The sequence below is a fragment of the Copadichromis virginalis genome, linkage group LG9, assembly GCF_057382275.1.
Source record: "Copadichromis virginalis isolate Kocher_CV1m ecotype Utaka linkage group LG9, C_Virginalis_male_GT1.1, whole genome shotgun sequence".
NCBI classification, from domain to species: domain Eukaryota; kingdom Metazoa; phylum Chordata; class Actinopteri; order Cichliformes; family Cichlidae; genus Copadichromis; species Copadichromis virginalis.
The window spans coordinates 13254056-13274635 of NC_140626.1; the positions used below are offsets into that span (position 1 = coordinate 13254056).

A 20580-nucleotide genomic window follows, 5' to 3' on the forward strand; every position below is an offset into this window, starting at 1 on the left:
GGAGGGTGATGCTTGAAATCATTGTTCTTCCATTGTTAACCTGCAAAGAAACGCATGCAGCCATCATTGCGTTGCATAAAAATGGCTTCACAGGCAAGAATATTGTGGCTACTAAGATTGCATCTAAATCAACAATTTATAGGATCATCAAGAACTTCAAGGAAAAACGTTCAATTCTTGATATGAAGGCTTGAGGGCGTCCAAGAAAGTCCAGCAAGCACCAGGATCGTCTCCTAAAGAGGACTCAGCTGCATGATCGGAGAGCGTGCTCAGGAATGGCAGCAGGCAGGTGTGAGCGCATCTGCACGCACAGTGAGGCGAAGACTGTTGGAAGACGGCCTGGTGTCAAGAAAGGCAGCAAAGAAGCCAGTTCTCTCCAAAAAAACCCATCAGGGGCAGATTGATCTTCTACAGAAAGTATGGTGAATGGACTCCTGAGGACTGGGGCAAAGTCATATTCTCGGATGAAGCCAGTTTCCGATTGTTTGGGGCATCTGGAAAAATGCTTGTCCGGAGAAGAAAAGGTGAGCGCTACCATCAGTCCTGTGTCAGGCCAACAGTCAAGCATCCATCCATGCCTGGGGTTGCTTCTCATCCAAGGGAGTGTTTATGGGCAAAATTGTGAGTAAGCCCACACTCACAATTTTGCCCATAAACACAGCCATGAATAAAGAATGGTACCAAAACAGCCTCCAACAGCAACTTCTTCCAACAATCCAACAACAGTTTGGTGAAGAATTATTGGAATTATTTTCCAGCACGATGGAGCGCCGTGCCATAAGGCAAAAGGGATAACTAAGTGGCTCGGAGACCAAAACGTTGAAATTTTGGGTCCATGGCCTGGAATCTTAATCCCATTGATAATTTGTGGTCAATCCTCAAGAGGCGGGTGGACAAACAAAAACCCACGAATTCTGACAAACTCCAAGAAGTGATTATGACAGAATGGGTTGCTATCAGTCAGGATTTGGCCCAGAAGGTGATTGAGAGCATGCCCAGTCGAATTGCAGAGGTCTTGAAAAAGTAGGGCCAACACTGCAAATACTGACTCTTTGCATAAATGTCATGTAATTGTCAATAAAAGTCTTTGAAACATATGAAGTGCTTGTAATTATATTTCAGTACATCACAGAAACAACTGCCAACAAAGATCTAAAAGCAGTTTAGCGTCAAACTTTGTGAAAACGAATATTTGTGTCATTCTCAAAACTTTTGGCCACAACTGTACTGGTCACTTACATAGCAGCTGCCTCTGTTCCAGTTCATCTATCCCTGCCTTTGTCTTTACTGTTTAAATCCAGAGTAGAAACAAGAGTCTAATACATAAAAACATCCATGCAAAGTGCTCAAACTGTGGTACCATTCACACTGAAATCACGAGTTAGACAGATGACTTCAAAAAACAGATCTAAAGCAGGTTTACCATCTATGAAAGTTCCTGTTGAGTTTACATGAGAGACAAAATTATTTCAGCTCCTAATTTGATTCCAGAAACAATGTGAGCATTCAAAGTTGGCATTGAAAATGTTTTTTAAAATATTTAAAAAATCGAAAGTAAACTGTACTCATTAAACTGAACATATTAATACTGCTTTTAGAATTACATGGAAAAATAATTACAGATGAAAAAACATTTCAATACCAGCTTTCAGAATCTTCTCCAGTGGAACCAGCTCCCAGTTTGAATTCAGGAGACAGACTCTTCTTTCTGTTTCCTTCCCAGCATCAAAGTCCTCACTCGTCTGCTTGTTGAGGTTTTTTTCTAATACTGCAGAAGTTTGGACAAAAGTCGCAGCACTCTGTGGGACACTTTTAGTGTAAAAACTGATAAAACATTATTTTACCTTCACGTGACCCTAAGACTCCCTTGTAAATATTGTTTGGTGTCACGTGGCATTTCTTTCCTCACAGGAAAACTGGCTTCAGTGAGTCATGAAAAGAAGCATTTCTGTTAAATGACAATAAAAACAATCACATACTGTGTATTCATCATGAAGCACAACTTCTACAGATTTAAATAAACTGCAGTGATTCCAGCTGCACCAGCTTCCACCATAACATATCAGTTATGCATAGTGGTGAAATAATTTCAATCCTGAATTCAAATGAATTAGTAATAATCTATTAATTATTTATTAAATCATATAAAAAAAAAAACTAGAAACTAGACTGAACGCAGAGAACAGTTTAGACCTTTAGATTCCACACTGTTCACAGAGAGCTGCTCTGTGTTTTAAGACATAAGATTTAATCATGTTCTGGTTTCACTCTTGAAAGTTTTCTCACATTCTTTGTAACCTGAGGAATGTTTTACAAACCATGAAAAATCATCACTTCAAACAACAAACACAATATTAGGATGGAATTAAATACTGTGTATAAAATGTCTTTTTACCTGATTATTCCGCAGTACCAGGAGAGTTACTAATAAGCCTAAAACTACAATGACTGCAATGACCACTCCTACGATTGCTCCAACATTAGATGAATTCCCTGAAATGAAAAAGAGGTCAGATAACTGATTTTTTTCCTTGGAAGAATTTAAAAATGCATTTTGAGTTTATTAGCTGTGAGATGAACAACTCTGAGTCTGGCAGCAAAACATCATCAATGGAGCTTTATTAGCACAGTTCACCATGGCAACAGGTAAATAAATTGTAAATAAATGTGGACCAGGGAATATAAAAATGTCTGTGATATTAATCTTTAAAAAGGAGGGAAGAAAAGAGTCAGTTTGATCAGCTCAGTCCACTCCACCATCATCATCACACGCGGGGAAAAACTTTTTTATTAAAAAAACAAAACAAAATATTGACAGTGTTCCTGACAGATTACTCAGTTATATCAGTAACGGTATCGAGCAAAACATTTTCCCCACTGATATCTGATATTCAAAAATTGCAGTGTGTTTTTTTTGCTATGCTTACACCCATAAAAAGGAAAATAATGATGTTAATTTACCTTCATTGATCTTCACAAGGATATTAGTTATTTTAGCCTCCACAGCATCAGCGAGTTCACACGTGTATGTTCCCTCCTGATCTGAGGATAAGTCCTGCAGTGTGAGGCTGCCTGACTCTGACACGTCCTTTACATGCTGCTTCCACTCCTCTGAGACTGTGTACTGACTGTTAGTCTTTGTCAGGATGATCTGACTGTGGTCGAATCTCCAGATGAGGTTTGTTACAGGGGTGTGTGAGGGGGAACAGTGGATTATTGTTTCAGACTGGCTCTCAGTCACTAATCCTGAAAAAACAGATGCAAACACAAAAAAACCCATTTTTTATTTGATTCTGATTTAAAATGTTTGGTTTCACCTTTCTAGTGTGTATAAGCTGATGACTCATTACAACGTGACTTAATTTCTTTAATATCTGTAGAGACTTATCCTCAGACACCAAACTCTGAAGGATAGACTAATATTTCCTTTGATTACATGAAATACAAAAAAGTAAGGTCTAACGTTTAAGAAAAGAACAAAATGACTTCAACAACTTTTCAAACCTAAATGAAGATTTTAAAAGGTGGAACTCTTATTTTCCAAATGAGATGTTAAACTCACCTTGTTGCCTGAAGGTTGCGCTCTTCCTGTTTCTGCGAGTGCTGACTACACAGCTGTAATTCAGATCCATGTCACTGTTTGGAAGTATCGGAGAACTGGTGATGTTGTAAAGCTGCTGCTCAGTCTGATGGACTGTTGTTTTGTTGTTGGTGATGCTGGATGAAGGGCTGGTGGACCAGGTGATCTCAGGTTTAGGGTAGATCCCCTCTGAGCTGCAGGTGATCCTTTGTCCTACTTGTTGGAGATCGACTTTATGGACTGGAGCTGAAAAAAAGAAAAAACAAAAACAAAAGAAAAATAATTACTAAAAAAGTCAGAAAGAGATTTTCTTGTCTTTTCTGTTTATTTCATGTTAACATGATTTAATTTAACAAAAATCATGTAATTCTTGAATCTCATACCACAGTAAAATATAGCATTTGTCTTAGTGTTTGACACAGCATTTCAAAATACAGATAATGATTAATGATGTAGCATGTGTCATATATTTTTTATGTATTTGAAGTGGACTGGAGCTGAAAAAGAAAAAACTTTACTAAAAAGGTCAGAAAGAGAGTTTGTCTCAACTAGTCTTTTCTGTTTATTTCAAGTTAACATGATTTAATTCAACAAAAAATGTGTAATTTGTGAATCTCAGACCACAATAAAATATAGAATTTGTCATAGTTTTTTGACGCAGCATTTCAAAATATAGTTATTAATTAATGACATAGCATGTATCGTATTCTTTTCATAATTTGAAGTGTGATATTAAAATACTACGTCTCAGCCCTGGTGTTACACACAGGCTCTGGGGCTTCTAACCCCAAAATGGTCCCTTTGCCTCTCAGCTGAATTGTGCTGACACACTTTTACAACTATAAGTCAAGATGAAGTCAAATGATTTGGTGATGACAATGTAAAAAACCCACATTATTATGGTAACAACCAAGTCCATTATAATTATTTAGTTAATAGTAAATTAGAGCATGTACACCAAATGTAGCAGCATGACTGAGGAGGACACTTATTTTGGAGAACATACGAGTCGGCTTTTGAAAGCTGGCAACCCCTTGTATAAGTAAAAAATATCATCAGTTCATGAGATGGTCTTTAAGACATGAACTACTTGATATGAGTCTACTGTACGTTTATGGTTATTGTGCAAACGGGTTTGTGATGTGGTTTTAGGTTGTTTATGCTTGAATTTGTTGTGTAGGGGTGTAAATGTGGCAGCATTAGTCTTTTCCCTTAAAAAAATGAAATAACAAAGTGAGTCTAACCTAACTCCATCAGAGCTGGTCATTCTGCTCTGGTGCTGATAGAACCAGGGGTAATAACTGGATATATATTTTAAGTATTTTAAAATACAGTATTCTCAATCAACAGAGGATTTAGACCAACACATAAGGTTGGAACCCTGACCTCATCTTCCAGGCTCCACCAGTACTGTATTTATTGGAGAAGATGTGTGACCATCTTTTCACAACCATGTAGTATCCCGATTAGCTGCCATTATTGTAACCCCCCCCCCCCCCAAAACAAACAAACAAAAACAAAACAAAAACAAAAAACAAAACAAAACAGGTCCGTGCCACCTGCCCGCACACCCAAATTTGCATCCGTTAGCTTGTGAGTGTTGTGTTGTTGGTATTTACTTGTTATTTACTTCATATGTGCAAATAAGTGTTAAAACTTGTGCTGTCAGCGTTAATCTCATTAAAATGACATTTACACCATAACCGCATCAACGGGGCAAATCTCTGTTTGCGTGCAGTCCCATGCACAGGGCGATCCGCGCTTACTCACTAACGGAGATTTGCCCCGTTAATGCGGTTATGGTGTAAATGTTATTTTAACAACATTAACGCTGACAGCGCTAGTTAAAATAAATGTATATTCATGATGCTTTGACTCCATAGAAGGTGCCACTTGATTTTCATTTTATATATTTATTTCTTTACCGTCCACATTCAGGATGATGAACATTTCTGTGTTTCCACTGATGGTGCTGGTGTAGCACTGGTATCTCCCCTCATCCTGAACGTTCACCTCTGTCAGCTGGAGTGAGGCATTTCCTCTGTAGACCTGATCCTTGAAAAGTGAAGTCCTACTTCTGAAGCGCTGGTGTTGTATTACAAGCTGGTCTTGGTCACCGTAGTATGAATGGACACGAAGGTTTCCTTCTGTCTTAAACCAGTGGACAACAGGTTCAGAACTGCCATGGAAGCTGCACGGCAAGATGCATCTCTCCATAAAAATACAGGAGACCTGAGAGTCTGAGAATCAGTTAAAGACTGTGTTAGTGGGAGATGACATTTAATTTACAGCAGATATTTACTTTTAATTATTGTCCTGTTAGTGTCATTTGTGTCTCGGCAGGAGAAGCAGAGACTAACATTGGGCGACTGTTTTCAACATACAGATAACAGTGTGAATATCAAACCTCTCATACAGGCTAATGTGATCAACTAAACAACTTCAGTCTCATTATGTGTCCCTGTGGACCCGTAACTGGAAAACAGTGGCTTGTGGTTACAACTGGTCCATTAAAAATTAAAAATTGTTGTTTTACAGATCTGCTTGTATAAAGTTTTATTATTTCCATTCAGCCTTTTGCTTGAGATAAGCAAAATATTTTGACATTACCTTTGCTCCATGGAAACTAAAATGTAAGAATTGTCTTATATAATCTGCTGAATTACAAGGGAATTACAGATTTATATAAATATAGTGATGTAAGAAGTAAGAAAGCTGTATATTTGTTATGATAATGCTGCTTTTATGTCATGTGCATTAATATGTGCATACGCTTGTACATACTTGGTAGTGATTTAATAAACTCAGTCAAATAGCAAAGTTTCACTTCATTAACACTTAAGAGTTGAATATATTGTGATATCAAGGGCAAGTTAAAGCAAAGTAAATATTTTGGCATCATGCTGCTCTGGTATTTGCTTCACTTACCTGCTCGGGAAACTCTCAGTATCCACAGAAACTCCACGACCACCAAAAACATAGTGCAGGAGACCCTGATCATATTTCTCTAAGATTTCATGTGACGGTGCAGCAGTGAACAGAAAAAATGACCATACGGGGTGGCAGTTACATCCAGATAGGCAGGTTTTTCATTCCTTTAAGTCAAGTTTGAACATACCTGAAATACAAGGAAGAAAAAACAAATGCTGAAAAAAGAAATGCTGTTAACAGTCATTGCCCTTTTCAGTTCTTTTAACTGCAACAGTTCAGTTCACACACAGAACAACAGAAAAATCTGCAAAACAAATCCAACTATGCAACACAGAGGACAAATCTCTTTCTACAGTTGAAAAAAACTGAATGATTATTATAAGTTCTTCAAAAAGAAAGTCCAATACAGACTGTAGCAACGTTATGTACATTTTCCCAGTTAGTGGTATGTAAGACATCAAGCAAGCATAACCTAAATAGGAAGATTACAGATAGATATGAGTAGATGGAAGTCAGAAAAATCTCAGGAATATGTCCTGAAAATAGAAAATGCCCCAAAGCAGCTGAAGGAATGAAATGGAATTTACATCGAGAAAAGCCAAAACAGTGTTAGCAGTGTAATGCATTTGTTAATGATTCCAACGTTTTTCTACTTGGTCTGCAAAAGAAACATCCAACAAATAAGTTATTCATTTTAAATTTTATGTCTCACAAAGACAGAAACGCGAGCCATTAAACAAAAATGTTTTATATGTTTCGGTGATTAGTTTATTTTCTACAACATCCCAGATGTGTGCTGATTTCATTACTTTTTCAGGTGCTGTATCAGAAATCACCACAACAAACAAACAAATGTGTCGATTAAAACAGACTATTTTTTAAAATGTATGTCAATGTGCAGAGTTTAACAGTCTCAAACCTAGAACCAGATAATCTGGTTCACAAGTAACAGAGTTAGTTAGATCTAAATTGCCCTACGACGGCCAGAAACTTAAAATTAAAACAGCAAGTATGAAATCACACCCAGTCAGACCACAGCGAGGAACAAGAAAATGAGAATCACTCACCCACACATTAGTTTCATAACTCTCCCGACAGCCTGTGTGCAGAAACCCACCGGAGAACAGTACGAGGCAGGATTTAGTACTCCGTGAAGTAGCTCCACATGTGTTGTGCATGTGAGTCACTGCGCTCCAGATGTTCGTTCCAGACATGAGAAAAACAAAATGCGAAAGCTCTGCCTATGGATGGGAAGGAGCGTGTCATTCCTCCAAGATCCCGAGAAGCTTGGAGTGCAGGTAGAAAGTTTCTAGTTTTTCTGATGAGCTTCAATAAGAAATTTAGATTCTTGCATAAAGGACCTACGAGCACCTAAACAGCCCATTGGTGCAGTACCTCGTTAACCCGCAGCATCACGTTACTACCACAGTGTGATGCTGTCATCGCCACATTACGGATGATTTTAGTTCTTAGTTAAAGGGTAAATGAGCTCTCCACTGCTCGAAGTAAAGAAAAAACAGATCCAATTTACTTTCTCAGAGAATATTGAGCGGTTCGCAGCCGAGTGTGAAGCAGCGGGAATGAGGATCAGCACCTCCAAATCTGAGGCCATGGTTCTCAGCCGGAAAAGGGTGGAGTGCCCACTCCGGGTCGGGGATGAGTTCCTGTCCCAAGTGGAGGAGTTCAAGTATCTCGGGGTCTTGTTCGCGAGTGATGGGAGAAGGGAGCCGGAGATCGACAGACGGATTGGGGCTGCAGCTGCAGTAATGCGGACGCTGCACCGGTCCGTCGTGGTGAAGAGGGAGCTGAGTGTAAAAGCGAAGCTCTCAATTTACCGGTCGGTCTACGTCCCTACCCTCACCTATGGCCACGAGCTGTGGGTAGTGACCGAAAGAACGAGATCGCGGATACAAGCGGCAGAAATGAGCTTCCTCCGAAGGGTGGCTGGCCTCTCCCTTAGAGATAGGGTGAGAAGTTCGGCCATCCGGGAGGGGCTCAGAGTAGAGCAGCTGCTGCTCCACATCGAAAGGAGCCAGCTGAGGTGGTTCGGGCATCTGACAAGGATGCCCCCTGGGCGCCTCCTGGGTGAGGTGTTCCAGGCATGTCCCACCGGGAGGAGGCCCCGGGGCAGACCCAGGACATGCTGGAGAGATTATATCTCTCGGCTGGCCTGGGAACGCCTTGGTATTCCCCCGGATAAGCTGGAGGAGGTGGCTGGGGAGAGGGAGGTCTGGGCCTCTTTGCTTAGGCTGCTGCCCCCGCGACCCGGCCTCGGATAAAGCGGATGAAGATGGATGGATGGATGGATGGAATATTGAGCCACTGGTACAAAGTTTGTTTTGCATTTGTTGTTTTTAACCATGATCGTCTACAGATATTGAAGTAACACGCTTTCATTTCTGTGCTAGTGATTGTTGTTGTGTCTTGTATGGAGGACCAGAAATTCTTAATTTTGATGCTTGTGACTTTTTGTGACTCGTCCGATATGCTGCAATAACACAGCAGAATTTTGAACTCAGTCCTTTCCCCACAGTGGTGACAGCAAATTGTGCTAGTCGATGCTTTTCTCGCCTCCTCTTGAAATAGTCAGCATCCAAGTGACTTGAGGCAACTGTTGTTGTGATCTGTTGGTATATAAATAACACTGAATTGAACTGAACTGAATTGGATGAACCACAACAATCGACAAAAAAATAAGGCACTGAGGTTTTGGCACAGTGCTTTCACCAAGGAGAATAGGATTTAATGATTCGTGCATTCTTTTAAAGGCATTTCATACTTGCCTGAGGCCATGTTGGAACTTCCCAACATACCTGATACATTACCTGTATTAGCTACATTTACATTGTTTTTATCTTTTTGTGTTGTTAAAATTATTTTCTATTTTTATTTAAAGCAGTTAGGAAGATTTTATATCGTAAAGAAAAAGTAGCTAAAATGTACTTTAATTAAAAAACTGTGTCTGTATAAGCTGCTATTCAGTTAAACCTTGATAATAATTCAGTATATGTTTTAACAATTAAAGAAATAAAAAAGTATATACTTCTGCATAACAAAAGTATCCACCAGAGACACCAGAGCATTTTAACACACATGGTTGTGTTTGACGTTCTTCTAAATTGCAGTCCAGAGTTTGTCAGGTGGGTTTATTTTTCTTAGTTTTTGTTTTGTTTGTTTTTTTGGATAATCTGTTCTCAGAGTTTACCTGAAAGATATTCTCCATTAAAATGTTTCCTCTAGAGTCACTGCTCGGTTTCACACAAGCAGGGATGTTTATCTTTGAGAGAACTGGCTAAGACTTCGTCACTGTGATGGTCTGAAACTGTCAGGCATAATCAGGCATACACAGATTCATTATTGTTTTCCACAGCAGTCCTCTTTTCAGTACAGTAATGTTACGATTCCCTCCATGCAACGTGTTTATGGGTAATCTGTGAATTGTTACAAAAATTGGACAAAACACAAATATAAGATTTTTTTTCAGAGCTTTGTCTTCTTTTAACTTTTTCTTATAACATACTAGACTCATGTGTTTTTGCTCTTAGCTTATCCAGTGATGTGACAAGTCAGTTTTGTAGCTTGATTTTCCCACAAGTACTTGATCGTCTTTTTCTCCACCTCATGTCTCCCTCTGTGTTCTTATTGGAAGAGCCTGTCGGAGCAAATCCCTAGAGATTGTTCAAAAAACAACTCACACTCTGAAGGAATGCTTCACCCCACTCCTACTCACTGGTGCAGCCCAGCACTGAGGTGCTGACCTCTGTCCCACATCTCAGCAGTTTTGCGATGAACACTGGAAGTTCCTCACTATTCTTTTCATCTGCTTTTGAGTTCACTAGCCCTCCAGCGAAAATGACACTTTCATTACTGTATGATCTGAAAAATGTTTTATATTCATGAGACATTATGAGCACATGTCTAAAATGAATACAGAGCTCAGCAGTGTAGGCAGATTTTCTATAGTACAGTATTACTGTTGGATTTGTATTGTTGATTATCATTTATGCTTAGAAATATCTACTTATCTATGCTTAGAGTTTTATAATTAGTTGTAGATTGATAGAGGTTTGATCCTTAGTAGTCTGCAGAGACGTTGTATGCATTCCAGAGTGTTCTGGCATTCACACCCACATTCTGGGAGCATGGGAGAGGGCATACCTTCTCTTATTGTTTTATGGTAGGATAAACGTGTCTATGTCTGTTTTAGGCTAAGTGCCTTTTGTTTAGATGAACTGTCTAAAATGAATACAGAACTCAGCAGTGTAGGCAGATTGTCTATAGTACAGTATTACTACTGCTGCTAAATCACATTTAAATCACAAACACACAAATTTAGGAATTCAAACTATTCAGAATCGTGAACATGTGAAAATCCGCCTCTTTTTCTTGTTTGAAACATTTAAAATTTTGGAATTGGTGGAATTTGGTAACTTGTTTTTAAATCAATAACAATGACAAAAGAAAACAGAAGAGATAACAGAAAAATAAAAGTTAAAGTTTGGAGTAAAATAGTAAATTATTTCATTTCTCAATATCCCGGTTGAATGTTTTAGGTCAGTTTGCTGTCTTTGCGAAAATAATGATACAAAAGTTTTGAAAAAACTTAAGGTTGCAATGCCTCACTATGAACATTTCGGACAATGAAAAACCCATAATAATTATATCTTTCATTTTGTCTTTATGCCTTAAAGACACAATGCTTTGATCAAAGCTGCTTAATTTTCCAAATTAATAATGCTTTTGCTACGTATACTTTGTGTTGGTTTTATTGACTGTGCCTTCAAATCTAAAGAGAAAGAGGCTTTCTGTTTTTTCATGTCATGGATGTTGTTGAACGCTGCTTCAGTCTGACACACTATTAAATCATTGTGACTAGACAGCCGTTTAATTAGAGTCATTATAGACATCTGATTGTATCTTCATGACCATAACACTGTTTTCAAACAACTGATTTTTTACAGAGTAGTTCAAACAGATTTTCTCATGTAAGATAAGATAAAAGATGAGATAAAACTTTATTAATCCCTCGGGTGGGTTCCTCTGGGAAATTCGGTATGCGTTTCGCTGTCTTTACGTTGTTGCTCTGAGGAATTGAATCCAGAAGATATGATCATCAGTAGAGATAACATAAACAAAATGAACTGCAAAGTGAAGGGAGAACGTCATTTACCTCTTCTGCTTTTATACAGGATGAAGCCTACTGCTTCTTCTGTAACCACAATAGGTCTAATCACCCCTCCTAAAATAGCTCCGGAATATCCTGAAACACAAAGAAACAGAGTCAGTTTTAATGTCTTTTGGCTCAAACCTCATCACAACTCTGAACTGGATCTTTTTTTTTTTGTCAAAATGATTATATAATTTCTTGATTTATAAAGCTTTTATATAATTTGCTTTATGGCTTTATTGGAAGAGGTTTGACGTCAAACACATAAACAAACTTAAAATGGAGATGGAAGACCAAGTAAAATGAATTTTGAAAGATGTCAATGGTTACTTGCTGAACTATGAAATCAAGCAGGTTTTCTGTTGCATACTGTGGAGTAAACGTCATATAATATTGGCTTCTGCCTACATAATTAAACAGGTACGGAGGTTCAGACTCAAGCTGCCTCTCCTTTACTTGTCTTTAAGATGGCACACAGACCAAATCCAGCACTTTTCAGTCTTTTATTCTTTCCTGTTTGTCACTTTTGCTTCTTAATAACCTGGCATTAAACAGCTGCACTTAACCTGAAAGCTAACATGTTAGCTAACATTAAATGGCACCACATTGATGCTGAAATCAGACAATTAAGAAAGTATGTGATTGAGTGTAACAAGAGGTGCTTATATTTTAGAAATGTTTACTAGATAATATGTACTAGGAAAAAATGGGAAAAATATGTATTCTTTTGGTTTAATTCAATGTTTAGCATTACAGCAGCTTTCATATTAAGATAGTAATCAGTTCCATTGTCTTTTTTGACTCAATGACAGTAGTTAAAACAACCTTAAACAAAATAAACTAATTAATTTGATTTATTAAATGGGTAGTTACTTTTTCTAAAAGTTTTTGTCGTCTCTTCAGCATCACTAACTTCACATGTGTAAATTCCCTCCTGAAAACTTCTGCTTCCATTTCTCTGAGATTGTGTAGTTGGTCAGAGTCCTATTCAGGATGACCTGATTATGGTTGAATCTCTACATGAGTTGAATGTTTGAGGGACTGCATGAGATTGTGTTGTCATACTCATGCACATTTTCAGAAGCTGAAATATTACTCCAAAAACACAAAATTTCCAGCAGGTGATCTAGCAGATTTTTAGTGTCTTTTCTGTCTCTCTCTCTTCCCCTCTGTTTTTCTTTCCCTCTCCTTTTGTTGAGCCTCTTCCTGGCTTCTCTTTTCTTTGTCTTTCTCTGTCCTCTCCCGCAGTCCTGTCTGTTTCGACTGTAATAACTTATTACAAGTAAAATAAATAAATAATAAAGATTGAAAAAACTATGACAATCAAGTTGCCCAGTATGGCAAAAGCCATAATGATCCATTTGGGAAGATAAATCTGTTGGGCAGTTTTCTTGGCCTTCAGACAATAATTCTTGTTGGAGCTATTTGTTCTTATTTTTTTTATTATTTTGAAATTAGTTAAAGTTTGTTGTTAGTTTACTTATATTTGGGGTTTATTTACAAGTTTATTTGTAGGTTAATATTTGTTTCAATGTTTTGTTTGTTTGATGTTACCTTGTTAAATTAGTCAGTAAGAGCTGTAGGGCCATTTTGTTTCTATAAATAAAGAGACTGGTATAGGACCAGCATGCACTGCGGTGGGCCTATGGTTTTTTACCAGAGCAGGAGAAGTAGCAGGAAGTAAGAAAAATGGATCTTGTTATTGCCAAACTGGATAAAATAAACCATAAAAACGCAACTTTCAAGTCTGGACAGTGGACTTCTTTTGCCTGCGTACGAAATATTATCTCAGTGCAGCAGGGGCTTGTGGACTTTTAATTGTGGGATGTTCGGTTTGTCAAACAAAAGGAATTGCCACTAGAAAAAGTAAAAAACCTGCCCGTGGACAAAGGAATAATCCTTCATTAATGGATATGTTGGATATATGGCTTTCAAGGATCACCGTCGAACTCGAATAAAAGTTACTGGATCGTCTCTGAGTAATCCAGACGGATTTGATGTTGAGGCCTGGATCAACATGTCACTCGTTCATCAAAGCTGGTGAGTGATGATATTGTTTAAGCCTTAAAGGAAAATGGTGAAGCTATTGGAGTTTAAAGACATTATTTCACTACAAAGACTGATGAACTGAGTTTTGATGTACTAAATTGGTGCATAATTGGATCGCTAATTGAAACATGCCAACGCCCTCTGTGGAAATTGTTGTTCACTGCAATCAGCAGGTAAATGGATGTCGTGTTTGCGCTTTATGCTATGGATTCTCAGTGTGCTGTGCATCTTTATAATGTTTGAAATAATCCAAGAGGACAATAAAAATGTCGGATATTAAGAGTAAACAAGAGGATGACACTGAGATGCAAGCAGAGAAAAGAAGCATCAAATTTACGCCAAAAGGTTTGGATTTGTATATAAAGACATGCCAAGAAAAGTGGAGTTCAATGTGTAAGCAAGCATCTAAGTACATGGGGAAAATTTCCGCTTTAATGACCGCTTTGCAAGAATCCTGGCCACTGCCAGAAGATGAAGTGACAAGGCAAAGCACACATTTTCAGTCTAAGGTGACAGCATTCTCTGTTTTTATGGACAAAGTAAAGGTTTGGTTGCAGGAAGCAGGCGAGCCGTATACTGAACAAAGCAATACTGCTCTTAATGATCAAGCTGTTGAAAGTTTGGATGAAATAAATCCTGAAGACAGTGTCTCTAATATCTCAAGTGTAAAGCCACCTTCGAAAACATTGTCACAGCAAAGTCAAATTTCATCAACATCTTCCGCACGCATTAAAGCTGCGGCTGACAAGGCAGCGCTCATGGAGCGACTCGCTGCATTAAAGAAAAACATTATATTGAAGCGCAAGAGGAAAAACTGAGAAAAGAAAAGGAGAAATTATCCTTGGAAACAGAGTTGTCAGCAACTAAGGCAAAGCTTCGTGTCTTAAAAATAAACTCAGTTTGTAGCTCTGAGCGTTCTGATGGAATGAACTCTTATTTTGAAAGAGGGCACGTACAAGAAGCGCCTTGTGCTGATACATTTGTTCCGGCAGAAAGAGATTACTCTGGTATAAATTCTGCATCTGAATCACCAGTAATCATACCTAGACAAAGTCGAAACCAACATCAGGTGGATGAGATGATGGTAAAAGTTGATGCTTCAGCTCAAGTGACGCAGCAAACACAGCCTCAGTCTCCTACTTTGACTGAGAATTGCACGAAGGAGATTGTCAATATTATGCAAAAACAAAATGACATCACTACTTTGCTTGTAAAACAAAACATATCTTCTGTCCTCCCAGCCAGAAACATCCCTGTTTGATGGAGACCCTTTACAGTATACAGATCATTTATGAATGCCTTTGAAAATGGAGTGGAAGCTAAAACTGATAACTGGAGCGACTGTTTGCATATTTTAGAGCAATTCACTAGGGGGCAGCCTAAAGACTTGGTGCATAGTTGTCAGCATTTACCTCCTGAGCAGGGCTATTCCACAGCCAAATATCTTATGAAGAACATTTTGGGAACGAAAATAAAATTGCCTCTGCATATATGGAGAGGATTGTGAGTTGGGCACCTATTAAAAGTGAGGATGTGAAAGGTCTTCAGTCATTCTCTCTTTTTCTTAAAGGATGTTCGAATCTAACACAGCAAGTTGTTTATATGAAGGAGTTGGATTTGCCCTCAAATATGAGAATGGTTGTTATGAAGCTTCCATACAAATTGAGGGAAAAATGGAGAGTTGTTGCCTATGAACTGCAGGAACAAAATGGTCACAGAGCAGTGTTCACTGATCTGGTTGCCTTCATAATAAAACAGGTGAAAGTAGCATCAGATCCAGTGTTTGGCAACATCCAAGACTCACAATCTGGAAGCAGCTTTAAAGTTTCAAGTTCCACCAAGCAAAGAAAAAAGGGAAGTAGTTTTGCCACTAATGTCAGTACAGTGCCAGGAGTCAAAACTCAATCAACTGTTCACAAATTCCACTGTTCTGCATAGTTGTTTGTTTTGTTCACACAGCAATCATTTACTAGAGAATTGTAAGCAGTTTAAAGCTAAAATGCATTGGGATAGGTTGACTTTTATCAAGGAAAGGGGAATTTGTTTTGGTTGTTTAAAAGTTGGTCACACAAGCAAAGACTGTAGGAGTCGTTCGGATTGCAAAGTGTGTCACCAAAAGCACCCAGGGGTTCTTCAAATAGAGCGAAAAGATCCAGGAGTACCCTCAGAACAAACTCAACATATGACAAGCTCTGATGTCCACTTTTCAACTGCAACCACTCAGACATGTGGGCATATTGGGGCTGGTCATGAAGTTAATGTAGTTTTTCCTATAGTTCCAGTTGAAGTTAAGAGCCAAAAGAGCAATAAAATTGTGCAAACCTATGCGTTTTTGGATCCTGGAAGTTCAGGTACATTCTGTACAGAAACCCTGGCAAAAAGACTGAATCTTAAAGGTAAAAAGACCAATATCCTTTTGAGAACAATGAGTCAAAATAGGACTGTTAGTGCACAAGTTCTGTCTGGTTTGGAAGCAAATGATTTCATGGCGTTGCCAGATGTTTTGACTCAAAAGACCATGTCAATTTCTACAGTCAATATTCCCCAGCAAGGCGACATCGATCAGTGGCCTCATCTTAAACCTGTTAAACTTCACAACATTGATGCAGAGGTGGAGCTACTGATAGGCACTGATGCTTCCAATGTTTTAGAGCCATGGAAGGTAAATGGCCTGTATTTATATAGCGCTTTACTAGTCCCTAAGGACCCCAAAGCACTTTACATATCCAGTCATCCACCCATTTACACACTGGTGATAGCAAGCTACATTGTAGCCACAGCCACCCTGGGGCGCACTGACAGAGGCGAGGCTGCCGGACACTGGCGCCACCGGGCCCTCTGACCACCACCAGTAGGCAACGGGTGAAGTGTCTTGCCCAAGGACACAACGACCGAGACTGTCCAAGCCGAGGCTCGAACCGGCAACCTTCCGATTACAAGGCGAACTCCCAACTCTTGAGCCACGATCGCCCCAAGGTGATAAACAGTGTGGAGGGTGGACCTTATGCTGCAAAAACAAAAGTTGGCTGGGTCATAAATGGTCCCCTGCGCACTGGAAGTAACAGTGGAAATAAAAACAACTGCACTGCTGTAACAGCCAATAGGATTTCTTTTGAGCGTCTTGAAGAAATGTTGATTAAACAGTACAATCGTGATTTTAATGAAAGATCCTCAGAGGAGCAGACTGAAATGTCCAGAGAGGATATGTGTTTCATGGATATTGTTAGTAGTTCAATAAAACTTATTGGAAATCATTATCACATTGATTTGCCTTTCAGGAGAGAAGGTCCCAGCTTGCCAAATAACCTCTGTGTCGCGGAGCAGCGTCTCCAGAGTCTCAGACGGAGATTTGAAAAGGATGCTCATTATAAGGATGAATACACTGAATGTGTAAACAACATGCTTGAACAAGGATATGCCAAGCTTGTGTCTGCAGATGAGTTGCACAAAGATGATGGAAAGCAGATCAACTTCCAGTTGAGAGAGCACTGGGTTTACAGTGGTGCATAGAAACAGACAAGTTCCAGTTCAGAACCTCCCTGCAGGACCGTCCAACAACCAGAAGGGGCATTTTGTCTGTGGTCAGCTCACTGTATGATCCTTTGGGAATCTTGTCTCCCTTCAGTATGCCAGCTAAACTGTTGCTACAAGAGCTTTGCCAAGAAAATTTGAAGTGGGGTGAAGTTATTCCCCACTCTCTTTCCCAGCGGTGGCGTGATTGGCTGGAGGATCTCCAGCTGATTTCAAAGTTCAAAGTGGAATGTTGCATTAAACCAAGTTGCTTTGGAAGACTAAATAAGGCACAACTTCATAATTTTTCTGATGCAAGTCAAGATGGTTATGGAACAGTGTCATATTTAAAGTTGGAAAAGAATAACATCATGCATGTTGCTTTTATCCTGGGAAAGGCTAGAGTTGCTCCTCTCAAGCAAACTACAATTCCCAGGCTGGAATTGACGGCTGCAGTTCTTGCAGTTCGAGTGAATATGCTGAGTGAACGACTCAGAGGGATTGGTGTTTCCTCCAGATTAAACAAGAGATCTTGTGCTTTTTAGGCAGGAGTGTATAGCACTACACTATTTTTTTTGTTTTTTGTTTTCAAATTGATTACATTGTAATGTGAAAAAGTTACTTGTGACAATGTTCCTCCATGATGGAGTCCAAAGAAAGCAATCTGCAATTTATTTGTCTGTTAAGATTGTGTGTAATGTACAGTCACATTGCATCTATTACACATATGCTACAGGGTATTGGCAAACCGTGCCTTTTATGCACAGTAGTGCCTACTAGGTAGGAACTAACATCCAGGTGTATATAAATTCTCAATTCTAACCCTGCCTCGTTCTGGGCTGCATGATGAGGTTTGTATAGGCATCTGGACTTTTACAATATCTACAGCCTTCTTAGTCTCTTAAAGTAATCAAAATTAGGCTATTGTGTGTTACTTTGAATTACAATTGCCAGAAGATATACAGACTAAGGCATTGTGTTAAACATGGTGAAGTAAGAAAGAAAGATCCCATCCTCACTAAGGTGTTATTTCTTATAGTATCATTGCCACTTCAATGATTAAAAAAAAAAGGTACATAAACTCTCCCATGCTAGAAGTCAGGAAAAGAGATAAAGAGATCAAGCCAACTGACTATTATTATAACTGCGCAGGACTCTCAAGATGCCTCTGGTAGAGGACCTGAGCTTGAAGGATAAAGACCACCATATGACACAGTAACTTTAATAGATATTCAAGCAACAGGCTTTTATTTCTGGGGTAATAACTGCTTGAGTTACTGCTGCTGTGCCCGTGTATGGATGCAGCAGCTCCTTCCCTTTAGAGGCAACATATTGCTGCACAGATTTAGAAAACAAGAACACTGACCAAAACGTGTAACAGAGTCATTTTTCTCATCATGGTAACAGCAGAAAAATGTTTTACTCACCTCGTAGGTATTAAAAGAACTATAACAATCACCACATACAAGGCAGCAATGATGATATGCATCACTGGACTGCAAGGAAGGAAACACAGTTCATTTTGAGCATTCTGGGTAAGTCTTCAGACATCAAAGTCCCATAGTTCCTGCAGTCAAAGGCATTTCGTTTTGTGCACAAAGTCATGTTGGAACACGAAGACTTGGAGATAAGATCATGAAGGATCTTCCCCGCCCATCTTGTAGTTTTATTAAATTTTCTTTTTAGCAGAAGAAAAGGTTGAATGGATACACATATCATAACATGTGCCATCTAAAGACACTTTAGACTCAAATCTTCCAGATTTTGCAACTTTACTCCACAGGCAATTAATGCCTTTAACATTTAACACATCACTTCAAAGACAGCATTTCAACAAAATCTGTATCCCATTACTGTAACTTATATATATTTCACTTTTCACCTTTCAAATTCTTTCAGATGTATAACAGTAAATAAGATAAGATAAGATAAGATAGAACTTTATTAATCCCTCGGGTGGGTTCCTCTGGGAAATTCGATTTCCAAAAAGCACAGCAACGACCGAAGTTACAGTTACAGAATTGTTATATATATATATATATATATATATATATATATATATATATATATATATATATATATATATATATATATATATATATATACACACACACACATATATAAATACAGAGACAAATATAAATAAAATATACAAAGGGGATAAATAGAATAAATAGGAATAAAAAATAAAAATACAAGTGAATTGCACATTTCAAGTATTGAGTCTATTGCACTGTTGACTATTTACAAAAAGTATTGCACAAGGTATTGTACAGTGAGGTGAAGAGGCACTACAGCTTAGTTGTTCCCCCCTCCTTTGTCCTCCTGTTTCCCCTCCCTCTCCCCTCCAGAGAGGAGTTAAACAGTCTGATGGCGTGTGGGACAAAGGAGTTTTTAAGTCTGTTAGTTCTGGTCTTGGGGAGAAGCAACCTGTCACTGAACAGACTCTTCTGGTTGTTAATGGCCGTGTGCAGAGGATGCCCAGCATTGTTCATAATGTCCAGCAGTTTCTTTAATGTCCTTTTCTCTGCCACTGTCACCAGAGTGTCCAGCTTCATGCCGACCACAGAGCTAGCCCTCCTGATCAGTTTCTCCAGCCTGGATGAGTCCCTCTTTGCTGTGCTGCTCCCCCAGCACACCACAGCATAGAAAAGTACTCCAGCAACCACCGACTGGTAAAACATCCTCAGGAGCTTCCTGCAGATGTTAAAAGACCTCAGCCTCCTGAGGAAGTACAGTCGGCTTTGGGCTTTTTTATACAGGTGCTCTGTGTTGCATGACCAGTCCAGTTTATTGTCCACCCACAGCCCGAGGTACTTGTACTTGTTGACCACCTCCACCTCCTCCCCCTCTATCTGAACCGGCAGTGGACCTGCTCTAGACCTCCCGAAGTCCACAACCAGTTCCTTAGTCTTTGAGGTGTTGAGTTGCAGGTGGTTTGTGTGACTCCATGCGACAAAGTTCCTCACCAGACTTCTGTACTCCTCTTCCTGATCATCCCAGATACACCCCATGATGGCTGTGTCATCTGCAAACTTCTGAATATGGCATAATTCAGAGTTGTAGCAGAAGTCAGAGGTGTACAGGGTGAAGAGAAGAGGGGACAGCACAGTTCCCTGTGGTGCTCCTGTGCTGCTGACCACAGTGTCAGACGTGATGTCCTTCAGCCTGACGTACTGTGGTCTGTCGGTGAGGTAGTCGGAGATCCAAGCCACCAGGCAGGGGTCCACCTCCATCCTGTTCAGTTTTTCCTGAAGCATACAGGGCCGGATGGTATTAAAGGCACTGGAAAAGTCAAGAAACAGGATCCTGACCGTGCCTTTTCCCCCATCCAGGTGTGAGT

The 20580-nt window shown here is 39.2% G+C and overlaps 1 protein-coding gene, 1 long non-coding RNA gene and 1 pseudogene across 2 annotated transcripts; 1 reads left to right on the top strand and 2 right to left on the bottom strand.

The window, feature by feature from the left end:
- Positions 1-1955: 1955 nt before the first annotated feature.
- Positions 1956-4834, bottom strand: LOC146701533 (uncharacterized). Its single transcript, XM_085468881.1, has 5 exons — positions 4825-4834; positions 3563-3826; positions 2962-3246; positions 2396-2493; positions 1956-2298 (listed from the first exon to the last, which is right to left on the bottom strand). Exons 1-5 carry the CDS (start codon positions 4832-4834, stop codon positions 2248-2250), a joined length of 708 nt encoding a protein of 235 aa, XP_085325007.1. The 3' UTR covers positions 1956-2247.
- Positions 4835-5511: 677 nt separating this feature from the next.
- On the bottom strand, positions 5512-7825 carry LOC146701534 (uncharacterized). The gene is made up of 3 exons (XR_014922197.1): positions 7579-7825; positions 6509-6698; positions 5512-5820 (listed from the first exon to the last, which is right to left on the bottom strand). It is a non-coding gene; the product is annotated as an uncharacterized LOC146701534 (long non-coding RNA).
- Positions 7826-13993: 6168 nt separating this feature from the next.
- On the top strand, positions 13994-14988 carry LOC146701535 (uncharacterized; annotated as a pseudogene).
- The last annotated feature ends 5592 nt before the right edge of the window (positions 14989-20580 follow it).